The 13,326-nt window shown below is 43.5% G+C and overlaps 5 protein-coding genes across 5 annotated transcripts; 3 read left to right on the forward strand and 2 right to left on the reverse strand.

The window, feature by feature from the left end:
- Positions 1-3,586: 3,586 nt before the first annotated feature.
- On the forward strand, positions 3,587-3,897 carry O0I10_009199 (uncharacterized protein; the record flags this gene model as incomplete). Its single annotated transcript, XM_058489196.1, has 3 exons — positions 3,587-3,618; positions 3,679-3,743; positions 3,794-3,897. 3 exons carry the CDS (start codon positions 3,587-3,589, stop codon positions 3,895-3,897), a joined length of 201 nt encoding a protein of 66 aa, XP_058340077.1.
- A 235-nt stretch (positions 3,898-4,132) lies between these two features.
- O0I10_009200 (uncharacterized protein) lies at positions 4,133-6,025 on the reverse strand (the record flags this gene model as incomplete). The annotated part of the gene is made up of 7 exons (XM_058489197.1): positions 4,133-4,215; positions 4,276-4,395; positions 4,465-4,964; positions 5,033-5,382; positions 5,449-5,608; positions 5,682-5,775; positions 5,839-6,025. 7 exons carry the CDS (start codon positions 6,023-6,025, stop codon positions 4,133-4,135), a joined length of 1,494 nt encoding a protein of 497 aa, XP_058340078.1.
- A 2,127-nt stretch (positions 6,026-8,152) lies between these two features.
- On the forward strand, positions 8,153-9,565 carry O0I10_009201 (uncharacterized protein; the record flags this gene model as incomplete). Its single annotated transcript, XM_058489198.1, has 9 exons — positions 8,153-8,283; positions 8,340-8,469; positions 8,527-8,668; positions 8,740-8,858; positions 8,928-9,007; positions 9,070-9,165; positions 9,232-9,326; positions 9,398-9,429; positions 9,494-9,565. The coding sequence occupies 9 exons, from the start codon at positions 8,153-8,155 to the stop codon at positions 9,563-9,565; spliced, it is 897 nt and encodes a 298-aa protein (XP_058340079.1).
- Positions 9,566-10,067: 502 nt separating this feature from the next.
- On the forward strand, positions 10,068-11,545 carry O0I10_009202 (uncharacterized protein; the record flags this gene model as incomplete). The annotated part of the gene is made up of 2 exons (XM_058489199.1): positions 10,068-10,856; positions 10,913-11,545. 2 exons carry the CDS (start codon positions 10,068-10,070, stop codon positions 11,543-11,545), a joined length of 1,422 nt encoding a protein of 473 aa, XP_058340080.1.
- Positions 11,546-11,712: 167 nt separating this feature from the next.
- On the reverse strand, positions 11,713-13,002 carry O0I10_009203 (uncharacterized protein; the record flags this gene model as incomplete). The annotated part of the gene is made up of 3 exons (XM_058489200.1): positions 11,713-11,944; positions 12,005-12,141; positions 12,991-13,002. 3 exons carry the CDS (start codon positions 13,000-13,002, stop codon positions 11,713-11,715), a joined length of 381 nt encoding a protein of 126 aa, XP_058340081.1.
- Between the last annotated feature and the right edge of the window lie 324 nt (positions 13,003-13,326).

Raw genomic sequence — 13,326 nt, forward strand, 5'->3', positions numbered from 1 at the left:
AGTATGCTTCGTTCAGTTACGTATTGCTCTGCCAGGGTCCAGCGACTTGACATTGAACAAAGACCACTCTTCATATAGCATCATGCTTACAGCATAGTAAAAACATAAAGGTGCCTGTATCTCCAAACTTTACAATCAAACGTGGGGTTTTTATTTGAGCAATGTGCTCGTCGGGGTCAAAGGAATCTTGTGTTAAAGTATGAAGTTCATCGTGGGCAATCCCAGATTTCGCAATGTCGCTACCAGCCAAACTGGATCCGGGGCTCAACCTCTTTCGACGACGATCAAAAATATTTTTTGGGCTAGTTGCGACATTGAACGCGAAACTTTCACACAAGGTGCAGTTGGCCAAGCCGAGCACAGCAATAAAAACCCCATTTCATTGTAAAGTTTGGAGATGCAGGCACCTTTATGTTTGTAAGCGTGATGCTATATGAAGAGTGGTCTTTGTTCGACCGTCAAGCAGGTGGACTGGCAGAGCCGCATTCTGGGGTCGTGTTGTGTAACACAGCTACGTTTGCATGAATGGAAGGGTCAATGTATAATTACTTTATGGATCATCTAGGAACAGGCATGTATTGCTAGCTAACGGCCACTTTTATCCAATCATCATTGTTGCGAGATCCACTGCATGGGAACGATACTGCTCCAGACATTCATTTCCGTGATTAAAGTAGGTTGATCCGAGCTGATTTGACTGAGCTGCGGTCAAAGAGAGATTACATCACTCGGGACATCAAGCACGCTCGATGTAGCTCAACCGATGTAATCTTGTGTGAGCGTAACTCAACCAAATCAGCTCGGATCAAGCTACTTTAATCATGGAAATGAATGTCTAGAGCAGGAGCATCGTCCACCTACAATAGAATGCACAAAAGTTGGGAATGCACAAAAGTGGCTATTAGCTGCCAATGTATGACCTGAAAATGAGGGTTGCGTACCTTTCATGCATTGTCCCTGAAGTTCTGACTTTTTAGCTGAGTTACCCAAAGAGGTCCTTCTGCATCTTTTGCTCTGCCAGGGTCCAGCGACTTGACATTGAACAAAGACCACTCTTCATATAGCATCATGCTTACAGCATAGTAAAAACATAAAGGTGGCTGTATCCCTAAACTTTACAATCAAACGTGGGGTTTTTATTAGAGCAATGTGCTCGGCTTGGCCAACTGCACCTTGGGTGCCAGTTTCACGATCAAGCTTGCCAATCCCAGATTTCGCAATGTCGCTACCAGCCAAACTGGATCCGGGGCTCAACCTCTTTCGACGACGATCAAAAAAATATTTTTTGGGCTAGTTGCGACATTGAACGCGAAACTTTCACACAAGGTGCTGTTGGCCAAGCCGAGCACATTGCTCTAATAAAAACCACACGTTTCATTGTAAAGTTTGGAGATACAGGCGTCTTTATGTTTTACCTATGCTGTAAGCGTGATGGAGTTGCTTTTTCCTAGTGGATGGTGTCGGCTGCATTAACGGAAAGATGAAGAGCTGAGTGAAACGGCGCGTGGTGGTTACACAGACCACGTCCTTGACAGGTTGCTACACAAATGGATGATGATGATGATTGCCTTTTGTGAAGGTACGCAAGTAAAACAGCATCCAACCATGAAGGTGTGTCAAGGTATGTATCACATTTGCATGTAGAAGAAAGTCGAGCTGCATAAACCAATTTGTACATGTAAACCCAACAATGAATTCAGTGCGCACGGACATGGCAGTAAGATGTTATTGATGGTTCACTTTTTCTCTTCTCAATGTCATCCTACTCCTCCTTATTGTATCACAAAAGGCATACACTTCTTGCATGAACGATACATAAGCGAACCACCTTTATTATTCCATCTTCCAAGCTACATTATGTAATCCACAAGCTAGCAAAGTCCAAGTGTGTAATTGCTTTATTCCATCTAGCTACATTGCCACCATCCTCGTCTTCGTCCTCCATCATCATTCGTACTCGTACTCGTACTGGTCAGCAGTCATCAATCTCATCGTCACCACCTTCAATACCCAAAAAGCACGAAGAGGCCGACTAGGTATGCGTCAATTTTATCCCATCCATCATCATCTTCAACCGTATCCACATGATATGATCCATCCCTGCTGACAACGTGACAAGTAATCACCATGTTTTTCATTTGCAGCCATCCATCCACGATCACCATCCCAAACCCAACATGTTGATAGAAAGGAGCCCCAGTGATTGCTGTTGATATGCCTCCTTTTCCATCCGATCCTTGGCCACTCTCTCTTTGTTGGTCATGTCCGATCGCAGCTCAACCAGCTGAAGATTGCTTGCATTGATGGCTGATATGGTTTCATCCAAAGTAGACATCACGTTCTCAATGCGTTGTATATATCCAATTCCTTCCATCCCATATACCAAACCAATATTCAGATCCATATCCATATCCATAAGGAGTCATATGTATTGAACCAAGTTGCTATGCGTAAATAAAGCTGCTTCTATACAATAGCTATCTGCTGTTCCCGTAAACAAGGCTGTAAGGCAAGTTGCTGCAAGGGAAAAACGCTGTTTGAGACGATGGAGTCAAGGCCTTGCTAATAGCAACTGCTGCAATGAATGCTGTTACGATTGGTTGTGGTAGAGAAATGTGCAAGAGCGTGTGTTGTGTCAAGAGACTCGTGTGTTGTAGATGAGGTGACAAGAAGGTTGTATAGACGCCATGAACATGCCATTCAGTCAAAGAGTATCGGATCAAGAGAGTTGTAGGATGGACATGTTGGGTTGAAGAAGGACAATCGTTCGCAGGAGGTAGTTGTATACTTGAATGAGCAATAGTTGAGAATGGGAGGAAGAGACCAAGGAGTGGAAATCAAATAGGTCGGACACCTCTTGTATAAATGCATGAACACTAAACATCAAACCTTGATTATGAGATTGCCCCTCTCGAACTTGAAACTTTCACACATGGTGCTCTTGGACACGCTGGTCAATTCCCTTCTCAAAAAGATCTCATGGTTCATTATAAACGATCGAATGCGAGCTGCACATAGATACAAGGTATACTGTTTACGAGTTGAGCTTTACTCAGTCAAATCTTCTCGGATCAAGAAAGTTAAGAGATGTAAATGAATGGCAGAAGCAAGAGAATCGTTCATATATGCTAGATTGAGCAACAATTGTTGGAATTAGATGAAGGGCTATTAGCTGGTAGATTATGAACAAATTATAAAAGAAATAGGGTATGATGATGTTGATCTAAGGCAGTTCATTACAGAGGTACGTAGTCTCTTAGTGTGAATATGGACAAAGCAATGATTTGCAGGTTCCTACCTAGAAGAATAGCATAAACGTGTAAGTTTTTTGTGATGAGAGCATACCTCGTAGGGTGCTCTTAAGCTATTCAATGTGAAATCAAACGTTTACGAGTGAAGCGAGTAACCCGTGTCGCTAGTCATTTTATTATAAGGAAATCTTCAATACATGCATCATGATCTTGGGATAACTGGGAAGGAGGGTGGCTCTGATTTGCTGTATACAAAAAGTCGTCGCTGTCACCACCCTTTACAGCGCCTGTTGCTGTCAAACCACACCCCACTTCTGTTTCCGCTTTTATTCAACATGGTTCGAAGACTATCACCAGCAGGAAGAAGGTAAGGTTTAGAGTAATGAGTGTCATTGTGTCGCTAATTCGGCCTTGGTTGCTATAACAGATTGGCCACTATCATGGTGTCAGGACCATTCGTTGTCGCCACTTCTTGGATCTTGTACAAGAGAGGTAAGTTTTTCATTGCAATGTGTAGAATGGAAGTTGACTTGTATGCATAGTTGTCCTTGGTGAAGAACGACGTGTAAGGGATGGTCGACCAGTAAGGCCTGCTGGTGTGCAAGAACGCGACGAGCAGCAGCAGCAACAACAACTACGGCCATAAGCTAGCTATCCACCTTATCCCCACGACGCTCATGCACACACCACCCTCCATCATCACCTTTCATCCCACAAGATATCATCACATGCAATAAACGCGGCATATCGTATCCTCATTAACGTGTATATGACAGCAAAGGGCCATTGAATGACACCTTTTATGTGTTTGTGGTGGTATGTATTATTGCTGCTAATGCAATCCTCGAGAACAAAACGAAGCAAAGAGAAAGGTATTGGAGTTAAGGATGAGTGACTCGATGGACGGCACCGTATTTGCTACAACTTCCTTGATCATCGGACGGCATGCTTTCATTGTCATCGCCTGGAAGATCATTGATTATTCAGCAACTGGTATTCATCATCGCGCATCATCACCACGTACCTGATGTTGCATCGCTGGTAGCCCCTGGCAACATGATATTGTGACGAAGCAACCACCACAATAAAGCCACAAGTGGAATCGAAAAGAAACACATTCCCATGCTGGTCAGCTTACCAGTATCTATCATGCATCCTATTCAGCATCTTCATCCTTTTCCATTGTATGTATGTATCCATCAGCATCACTTACAAAAAGCAGGTGAATCAGTGACAACCCATGCACGCACATTGATAAAATTGGGTGCAAGCATCCCTACGCTGTTGATGAACCCGATAGCCAATGCCCGTGTATTATGATCAGCCTTGAAAATATGATTGACGCCAACGAGAGATAAGGTGACAGTGGCAAAGGTTGGAGCAATAGCATAGGTGCCAATAAATACTAGAGGTGTTGGATTATTGCCGTGATTGACAAGTGCCATGGCCAAGTACCATCCACCCACCCAAAGTTGCGATAGGATCAAGTGCACAATATAGTCGCTGTGCCTGTCTGAGCTCCACCCAATCAACATCCCAACAATGACTCCAAACATGTATGCTGGTGTTGTCATGTAGTTGGCAAATGAAGAACCATATCCCATATCACGTAAAATGATGGCAAAGTTCGTGTAGATTGTATTGCCCATATTGGCACATGCAAAAGTGAGCATGGCAATCCAAGCATAGGGTGTGGCGAACACGTTCCATAGACTAAGAATAAGCACAATAAAAGATGACATGAGCACGTTGCTTCTCTCATTTTGCATGAACCTACTTACATTGTCCAGCTATATGGCTTGGACTTTATACTTTTACCCTGTGCAGCTTGTCGTGCTACAGCCAACTCCCGTTCTTCTTGAGAAAGCCACGACGTGTTGTGTGGATAGTTGGGAAGTAAAAAGTATCCTGACAACCCGATAACAATAGCCATAAGACCTTCAATGATAAACAACCATTGCCATCCACGTAGCCCTGCTGCATTTTGCATGTTTTGAGCAATAGCACCTCCTATCATGCCACCAAAAGCACCAGCAACAGGACCACCCATATCCACCAGCGCTTGTCGTTTACTCAGCTCTTCCTTTGTATACCATGTTCCAAGGATAAATGCAATACATGGATACAGCGTCTAGACATTTCATATAAGCACATGCAGGCATTCATGCATAGATCGTAGTACGTCATGACTACTTACCGCTTCAGCAACACCAAGGCAAAATCGGAGCGCTAACAGCCCTTTGTGATCCTTCACAATAGACATAAAACAAAGAACAGCACCCCAAATAATGACACATGTAGGGAGAAATACATTAGGACGCATTCGAATGATGATCATGTTTGCTGGGATTTGCGTTCTGCATAATAAGATTTTTGTTTGTGAGACCTTGGCGATCAAAGACGGGGAATTTGTTGCCACCAACTACGTACATCACATAACCAATAAAGAACACGGTTACTGCCCAATTGTATATTGATGAATTGAGATTGAGATCTTCTTCCATTCCATTGGTATACGCATTTTCTAGATGAGAGCATGATCAATCCTTGTTTGCTTGTGCTTGGATTTGTGATAGCATCAACATACGCATGTTATTGCGATCTAACATGTTGATGAAGGCTGCGAGAAATGACCACACCATCAATCTCAAGTCCACTTTGCGCCTTAATTTGCGTTCCTTTATGGGGTCGATCACCTCCGATGGTTTTAAAACTATTGCTTCGGCTGGTTCAACGATAGTGGCCGTGTCTAGATGGTTCCATTTTTGCAACATCACGTTGTATTATTAGATGGAAGAAGAGAATCATGGCCTCTTCTGTTTCCACCATCTTTAATTGAAAAAAGAGAGGGAAAGAAGGTTAGCGTGGTACACACAGGGGATCCACGCCCCACCACATCTATCTTTTCTTTCCCACCGAACAAACTTGCATCATGGCACGCCATTTGCAGGGCTATGCATGCAGTAATGACATTAATTTTGATCCTACGGGACAATGTAAAATTTCGCAAGAAGGAGAACGATGGATGTAGAGCCTGCACAATGAACTCGTATCTAGGTATACCCACTCCCTCTATAGCTCATATGATCACCCGGTGCATTAGTGACATCGCCTAATATAGCAAAACAGCTTCTAAAATCTTATCTGCTGCAAAAGAAAGACAGCGCGTATGTATGAGGAAAACGTAATCCAGATTGACAAGCACCATCATGGATAAGTTGGGATGCACTTCCTTTGCACCAATGATGCAAACAATAGCCGCGCTCCATGCATAGCTGATGAATCTAAACAATGGGGATATATGATGGGACCTTGTACGACACCATCGACCTCATCCATCATAGCCCTTTCTTTCTATCCCATCCATCATGTGACCTCCAGGGTCCTTGTACAAACCTTTTCCATCCTATACAATCATACCCCAAATATTTATGTTGATGCCGTAATCTTGTATGCGAGGTATTGCATTTGTTTGGTTCCATCGGGAGTGCAGGATTTGTCAATGCTTCATAAAGGGCAAGGCCTTTTTTCTCTTACTTGATATGGTTCAAAGAACATCACCAGCAGTAAATAAGTAGCGTTTTGAGTTATGAATGTCATTGTTTCACAGGTAAGGCATAGTGGCATGCAAGAACGCTACGAGCAACAACAACAACAACAACAACAACAAGCGCCATTTCACCATAGCCGCTTAAGTACGCACAAGCCCAAGCATCACCTTTCATGGCATGCAAGAAACCACATCTTTCAACCAAGCACAACCATCATCATCCAACTGCATAATTCGCCATCACGCATCCAAGTTCCACCTTATGCCCATTCAACCACCTTCTCCCAATGCACCCCCAAAAGATAGAAGCCCTCCAAATCGATGCATCATCCCCATTGCAGCAATTTGCTGTACCTCTCAACTTATCTGATGAAGGATGTTTGGATCAAAAGGTTACTTTAGCGATTACGCGATTGCATTGGCCAACCATGTTTATGTTTCTGTATGGCCTTCCTTATTCCTGAGTAGGAATTCATCGAGTGTGGAGAGGTGAGGCATTGTGTTATAGGATGGTTTATGCATGATTGTAAAAGTTTATACACTTGTAAAGCCACAATAAAGGAAAAAAGAGAGGGAGAGAAAGGAGCTGATCGATAAAGATTCATTGTGTCTTAAACAAGGACTGTACTTGATAGCATGACACATCTCCCTTTTGCTTCGTGATGTGGTTTACTAGTATATGGTAGGTGATACTTGAAGAAGAGCCGCGTACTTGGGTATATGATTATTGCTGGGTGACAAGGATAAGAGTGGTTTGACAGCTTGACATGTGATAAGTGATAGCGTGTATGTACTAGCCGACGAGAAGGAAGGAAAATTGGTAAAGCGTCACTATACGAAAAATGCACACCATCTATGAAACATTTGCCTTGGATAGCAACGTGATGATTGGTCATTGTCATTTATGCAAGCTTGGCAATGTATACAAAAGCGACCCTATAGCGAGTGCTTTCTACATACGTACCACTACCAAGTCGACGACACTTGCAGTTGCTAGTATATGCCACGTGTATTTTAAAGTAGCAACCGTGTTTCCATGTCAACAACGGGATCAACCAGATGACAAGTGAATAATGAAAAAAGAGACATCGCATGATAGGAGGCAAGTGCCTACATAGTCATCAGCAGGTATACGGATATCATAAGAATGAGATGGGACACGTGGATCCATGAACCTGACCGAATAGCAGACATCCTGGTGACAAGCCATCATCCGTGTGGGGGGGGGTGCGGTGTGGAGGGCCAAAAGTTGAGAAGCAGCCAAGACATACATGAGCACCGCAACCCGCGTATCGGATACTCCTCCTCCTGCTCCTCCTTCCTCCTTCTTCTCTTTGCACTCTTATCCAAAATGAAGATCCAGCTCGGCCTTGCCCTGACCATGGGTGCAGCCATGGGTGTCTTTGCTGCTCAAGATTATTGCAACTCTGGATACAAGATTCCCAACACTGAATATAGCCTTGATCTCTCAAAGTTGAACAAGTAAGTAGTGTTTTATTATCACCTGCTAAATCTATACTCTCATCTAACTGTCCAAGGCCTTTTACGATCGTCCAAAATGAGACCCATCCTCCTTCCATGACCTCGAAACAGGTGCTGATCAATATTTGCGATGCTGTGGAACGACCTGAAGGTACCAGTGAAGAAGACTTTTGCAAAAAGGGAGCAGTAAGTCGAGCATGGAAGGGTGTATGTATCCACATGTATACTCATGTATGGTATTAGTATGTATGTTATCGCGAGTTCTTTGTCAAGCATGATAATGCAGATGTCATGACGGTCAAGAATGTTGCTGGTGATTTTGGTGGCAAGGATAAGCTGAATCCACAATTCAAGGCTACAGACACCAATCAAGATTTGACACAAAGTAAGGAGGAGGAGGAGGAGGAGGATGGGATAGAGGGAATCATGGCTAGATGCTAATCATTATTATGTTAGGTGGTGCTCAATTCTCTCTCACACTCAATGGTGGCAAATACAAAGGCAACGATGATGAAAAGGAAACAGCACAATCTGCTCAATTAACTTTGGAGTGCGATACTTCCCAATCTCGTAATGTAAGTATTGGATGACCCTTTTTTATATACAAGGTGATATGATACTCATGTGATGATGGTGCTGTTTAGGATGATCCTCAACCTCCAACCCTTGTGTCATATCAGAACAATGTCATGTCGCTTAATTGGAAGACCGTTTATGCATGCGCGTAGGTATACATGGATACACAAACAATGGACACATTGACCTGATCCAACTCGGGACTACTAGTGCCAAGAAGGGCGAGGAACCTCCTCCATCGGAACCAGAGAACCCTGAACAAGGTGGTAGTGAAGGCATGTCAGGTCTTGGTATCTTCTTTACAATGTAAGTATAGCTCTATTCAGGTGGTGGTATCATGGACGAAGGCTGATGGTAGTATCATCATGGTAGCATCTTTGTATTATTGGGTGTCTACTTTATTGGTGGTGCTTTCTACAATTACAAGGTGTACAATGCTCGTGGATTGGATTTGATACCTCATCGTGGTAAGTGGCTATGGGTGTATGAATAAGAGAAAGTGTGTTTCTTAGTAACAACGATGGTCTTTTTTTGTTAGACTTCTGGCTTGATCTCCCCTATTTGATTAAGGTAAGCAATGAAATGGTTGGGCTTTATTTGCACTCGGCTAACGGGGACTTTTTTTCTGTCACAGGACTTGATTTCGCATGTGATTGACACGATCATGTCCCATCGACGAGGTAGTGGTGGTTATGTTGCAGTTTAAAAGCGATTAGAGAATGTATACTGTATTGATAATGCCATTACATATATATATACATTATTACATCTTGAGGGATGATTTTGAATACATTCTACTCGTATACCCTTTTATCTGGGAGAGGACAACGCATGATGACAAGAATGAGACCATCCAATCAAATACTGTACTACGATCGGATAAGAGAATCGGGGTCACTTATGATGCATCATCTCGTATCGTGTTTGTCTTGCACCAATCAATAGCATGGATAACGACAAAGTATCATTCGAGTGTCAAGGACTATAAAGAAAACGCACACGCACACACACGATTGTCGGCTGTTTGTTGTTCTGGTTACAAAACATTCCATCCCAGCCATCTCTTTTCTTCACTCTTTCTTTCATTTATTATGCACAGGCTTATCTACAGATCACTACTATTCACACGTTCTCACCCGTGTAAAAAGCTCAAGCTATCACCACAATGCACACCATCACCGCGACGCCACCTGAGTCGACATGCCGCAATGACATTTAACAATTCACGTGAAGGGCTACCACGAGCAGTGTCTTTGGATTCGGTCAAGTCTGATTCGCCGTACCATTTCTATCAGACCAAAGTGCTTGAGGAGTACGTTCGACGACCTGCGAATGCGAGTACGTTACGACAATATATATTCTTTGGACGACAAATGACCCCGGAGCGACTCATTACGGCAGCCAACTGGGTACGGAGCGAGTTATTGACACGACTTGCGCATCGAATCCGGGACTTTCAGCAGCTTCCTTTCCTTGTTGGAACGAATCCACATATTGAATACGTGTATCGACTCTATTGGGGAGCATTCGAGAAGATAAGACAACAGCCTGTGATCCAGGATTTGGAGGACAATACACATTTCTGTCAGGTGCTTCGGGATTTATTGGAGGATGGCAAATTGGTAGTGCCTCGTTTGGCACGTGGTGTCAGTGAATGTTCAGCAGCATGCTACAATCATCAAGATCTCGACCGCTTTGTGAATCGCATGCTACGTTCTCGTATCTCTCGACGCACATTGGCAGAACAACATATCGCTCTCACCGATGCGAATGAACATGGATGGGTGAATGAAGATGATGGCTACATTGGTATTATCTATGTTCGGTGTTCAGCATCCAAGGTCGTCCAACGTGCGAGTTCGCTGGTTCGCAATCATGCCCATCAAATCTATGGTCGACAACCACCCGAAATTCATGTCCATGTTCATAATGATGCTCATCAACATGGTATGCAGCAACAGCAACAAGACGATAATAATGAGATCATCTTTGCTTACGTAAGTACGAGGGAGGAAAAGGATACATAGTGGAATATTAACACAAGGGATATTAGGTTCCTGAACATCTCGAATACATCTTATTTGAATTGATCAGCAATGCAGTACGATATACCCTTGAACGACATACGCAAGGCAATATACCCGCTGTGGAGGTGACTGTGAGTGCAAATGCGAAGGATGTTTTCTTTCGAATCAGTGATCAAGCCGGTGGAATTACATCTGAACGTTATGGGCAACTTTGGTCGTATCAAAGTCGACATCATTTGGGTAATTTGGAGCGAGGAATCTTGAAGATGCCTATGGATATGCGAGAACGAGCAGAGCAAGCTACCGACTTGGGTCATGAGCACGTGGGGATGGGTCTTCCAATGAGTCGAGTCTATGCCGAATATTGGGGTGGCGAGTTACAAGTCATGACGATGGATGGTTATGGCACAGATGCCTATGTACGTATCCCACGTCTTGGTACCAATGCAGAAAATCTGGGACTTGAAGACAACCCTGCCGCTATCAAGAATGAAAGGAGGAAGGCTAAACAGCATCAACAACAGCAACATCGACAACACAACGACGCCATATCTAGCCAATACAATTACCATCCTTCCATAGTCCAAAAGAACACCAATCTCACATCTTATGCACTTGAAAGCGATGGGTGGAGTCAAAGTTATATGGTGCGTGAATAAAAAGACATCATGGCCCGTTTATTCAACATGTTGATATATAACGTATATGCGTGGCAATATGAGTGTATGTGCGTCTGTGGAGAGTGTTGTGTAAAAAGGTGAAGGATCGAATGACAAGCGTAAAGAGGTTGAATAGCGGCGTTGTGTTTTGGTGTAACGTTCACAATTTATGCCTTGACAGCATACTTGCGAAGGGGAAAGTGGGCATCCTTCTTTTGTTGCTTAACAGTCTTGAGCTTGCGTTCATAAGGAGTCAAAGCACGACGCATGGCACGGGTCTTCTTGACACGGAGATCGAGAGGGACGTACTTTTTCTTTTGGTAAAAGAGACGAAGCTGCTCACGTTGGGTTTGGTTGATGACGGTCAAAGTACGAGCAACGTTCTTGCGCACAACACCACTATTGATATTGCTAAGTCTCATGTATGAAAATACCACCATATATATATCCTATACCCACATTTGGTGGAGCTTGGCAGCAGAGCCACCAGCAACCTTTTGAACACGAAGAGAGGCGAGTTCTTGCTTTTGTTCCTCAAGCGTCTTGAGGAGCTCAGCCTTGTTTTGATTACGCAACTCGTGGGCCTTCAAAGTAGCCTATCAAGACGATATGTCAACGTTTTTCCTGTACACTGAGAAAAGGCTGTAATATCCGCATCCATCCATCCATTCATCATTGTCGGCTTTAGATGCATATAAACGTGTGCCGATGGTATCGTTCAAAATAGCGTATAACAATAGATCCGTGTTGTAAATGTCGTTTGCGAATAGCGATGATGGTGGATGGATGGGTTACATAATGGATGGATGGCTCACCATTTGTGATGATTAGGAAAGAGGATGGATGCAGGATACAAGGTTGTGTTCCCTACAAGCCCTTGGCGTGGTCCGGTCCGGCACACACACGCGCACGCACTCTGGCTCGCTCATCACTCTCTCTCGGGGATGTGGAGTTTTAATGGTAAAGTGGCACTCATTATTATAGATGCAAGATGCTGCTGCTGGCAGTAGCTACTCGTAGTGTAATCCTCAAGGATAAAAATAATGCTCAAGTAGATGTTGTACATACATTTTACACAGCAAAGGTAAGGTACCATCTATGCGGTGCGGCTCAAACAACGAAACCAGGTAAGCAGCCTTTTCTCACTAATTTGCCTGTATTGGTATAATTGCATATGAATTAAAGTGATCGACGACGAATGCTTCTTTGATTTCTTTTCATGTCATCTTAAAAAGTCGTGCACAATCAAATCGCTTGAAGAGTTTATCCACCTTATCATCATGATTCCCCAATGCCAAGAGAATGGAATTGAAGATAGGATAATGTTTAGCCGCTTAGGATTCTTGCACTCGTATTCACAATGACCACCCTATACAATGAGCGTCGTTGTGATGGTGTGATAGAAATTCAAATGAAAGCAAAACAAAGGAGAGATGAGACTTGACCTCTTTTTGCATGGTATCCAAGGATGAGAGCAAATAAAATGCATGTAACCCACACACAAACTGCCTAGAACCGTTAGGGCCATTCGATTGCGGAGAGCGAGAGAAAAACTCATTTCACGCCCCCCAGAGATGCGATTCCTGCTGGGCCATCAAACCACACCTTAAGCGGGGAAGAAGCCGACAATGATGATGCACGTATGTACACAAATCACCTTTTACTATCGTTTTCTCCCGTGATTGCCATAAGCGATAAGATGATGATATGCAGATGAATGAGTGCGATAAAATTATACGGCATTGAATAGGTAGGATGAATGAGTGAAAAGTGTTCAATGG

This window comes from Lichtheimia ornata, assembly GCF_029851405.1.
Source record: "Lichtheimia ornata isolate CBS 291.66 chromosome Unknown scaffold00052, whole genome shotgun sequence".
Classification (NCBI taxonomy): domain Eukaryota; kingdom Fungi; phylum Mucoromycota; class Mucoromycetes; order Mucorales; family Lichtheimiaceae; genus Lichtheimia; species Lichtheimia ornata.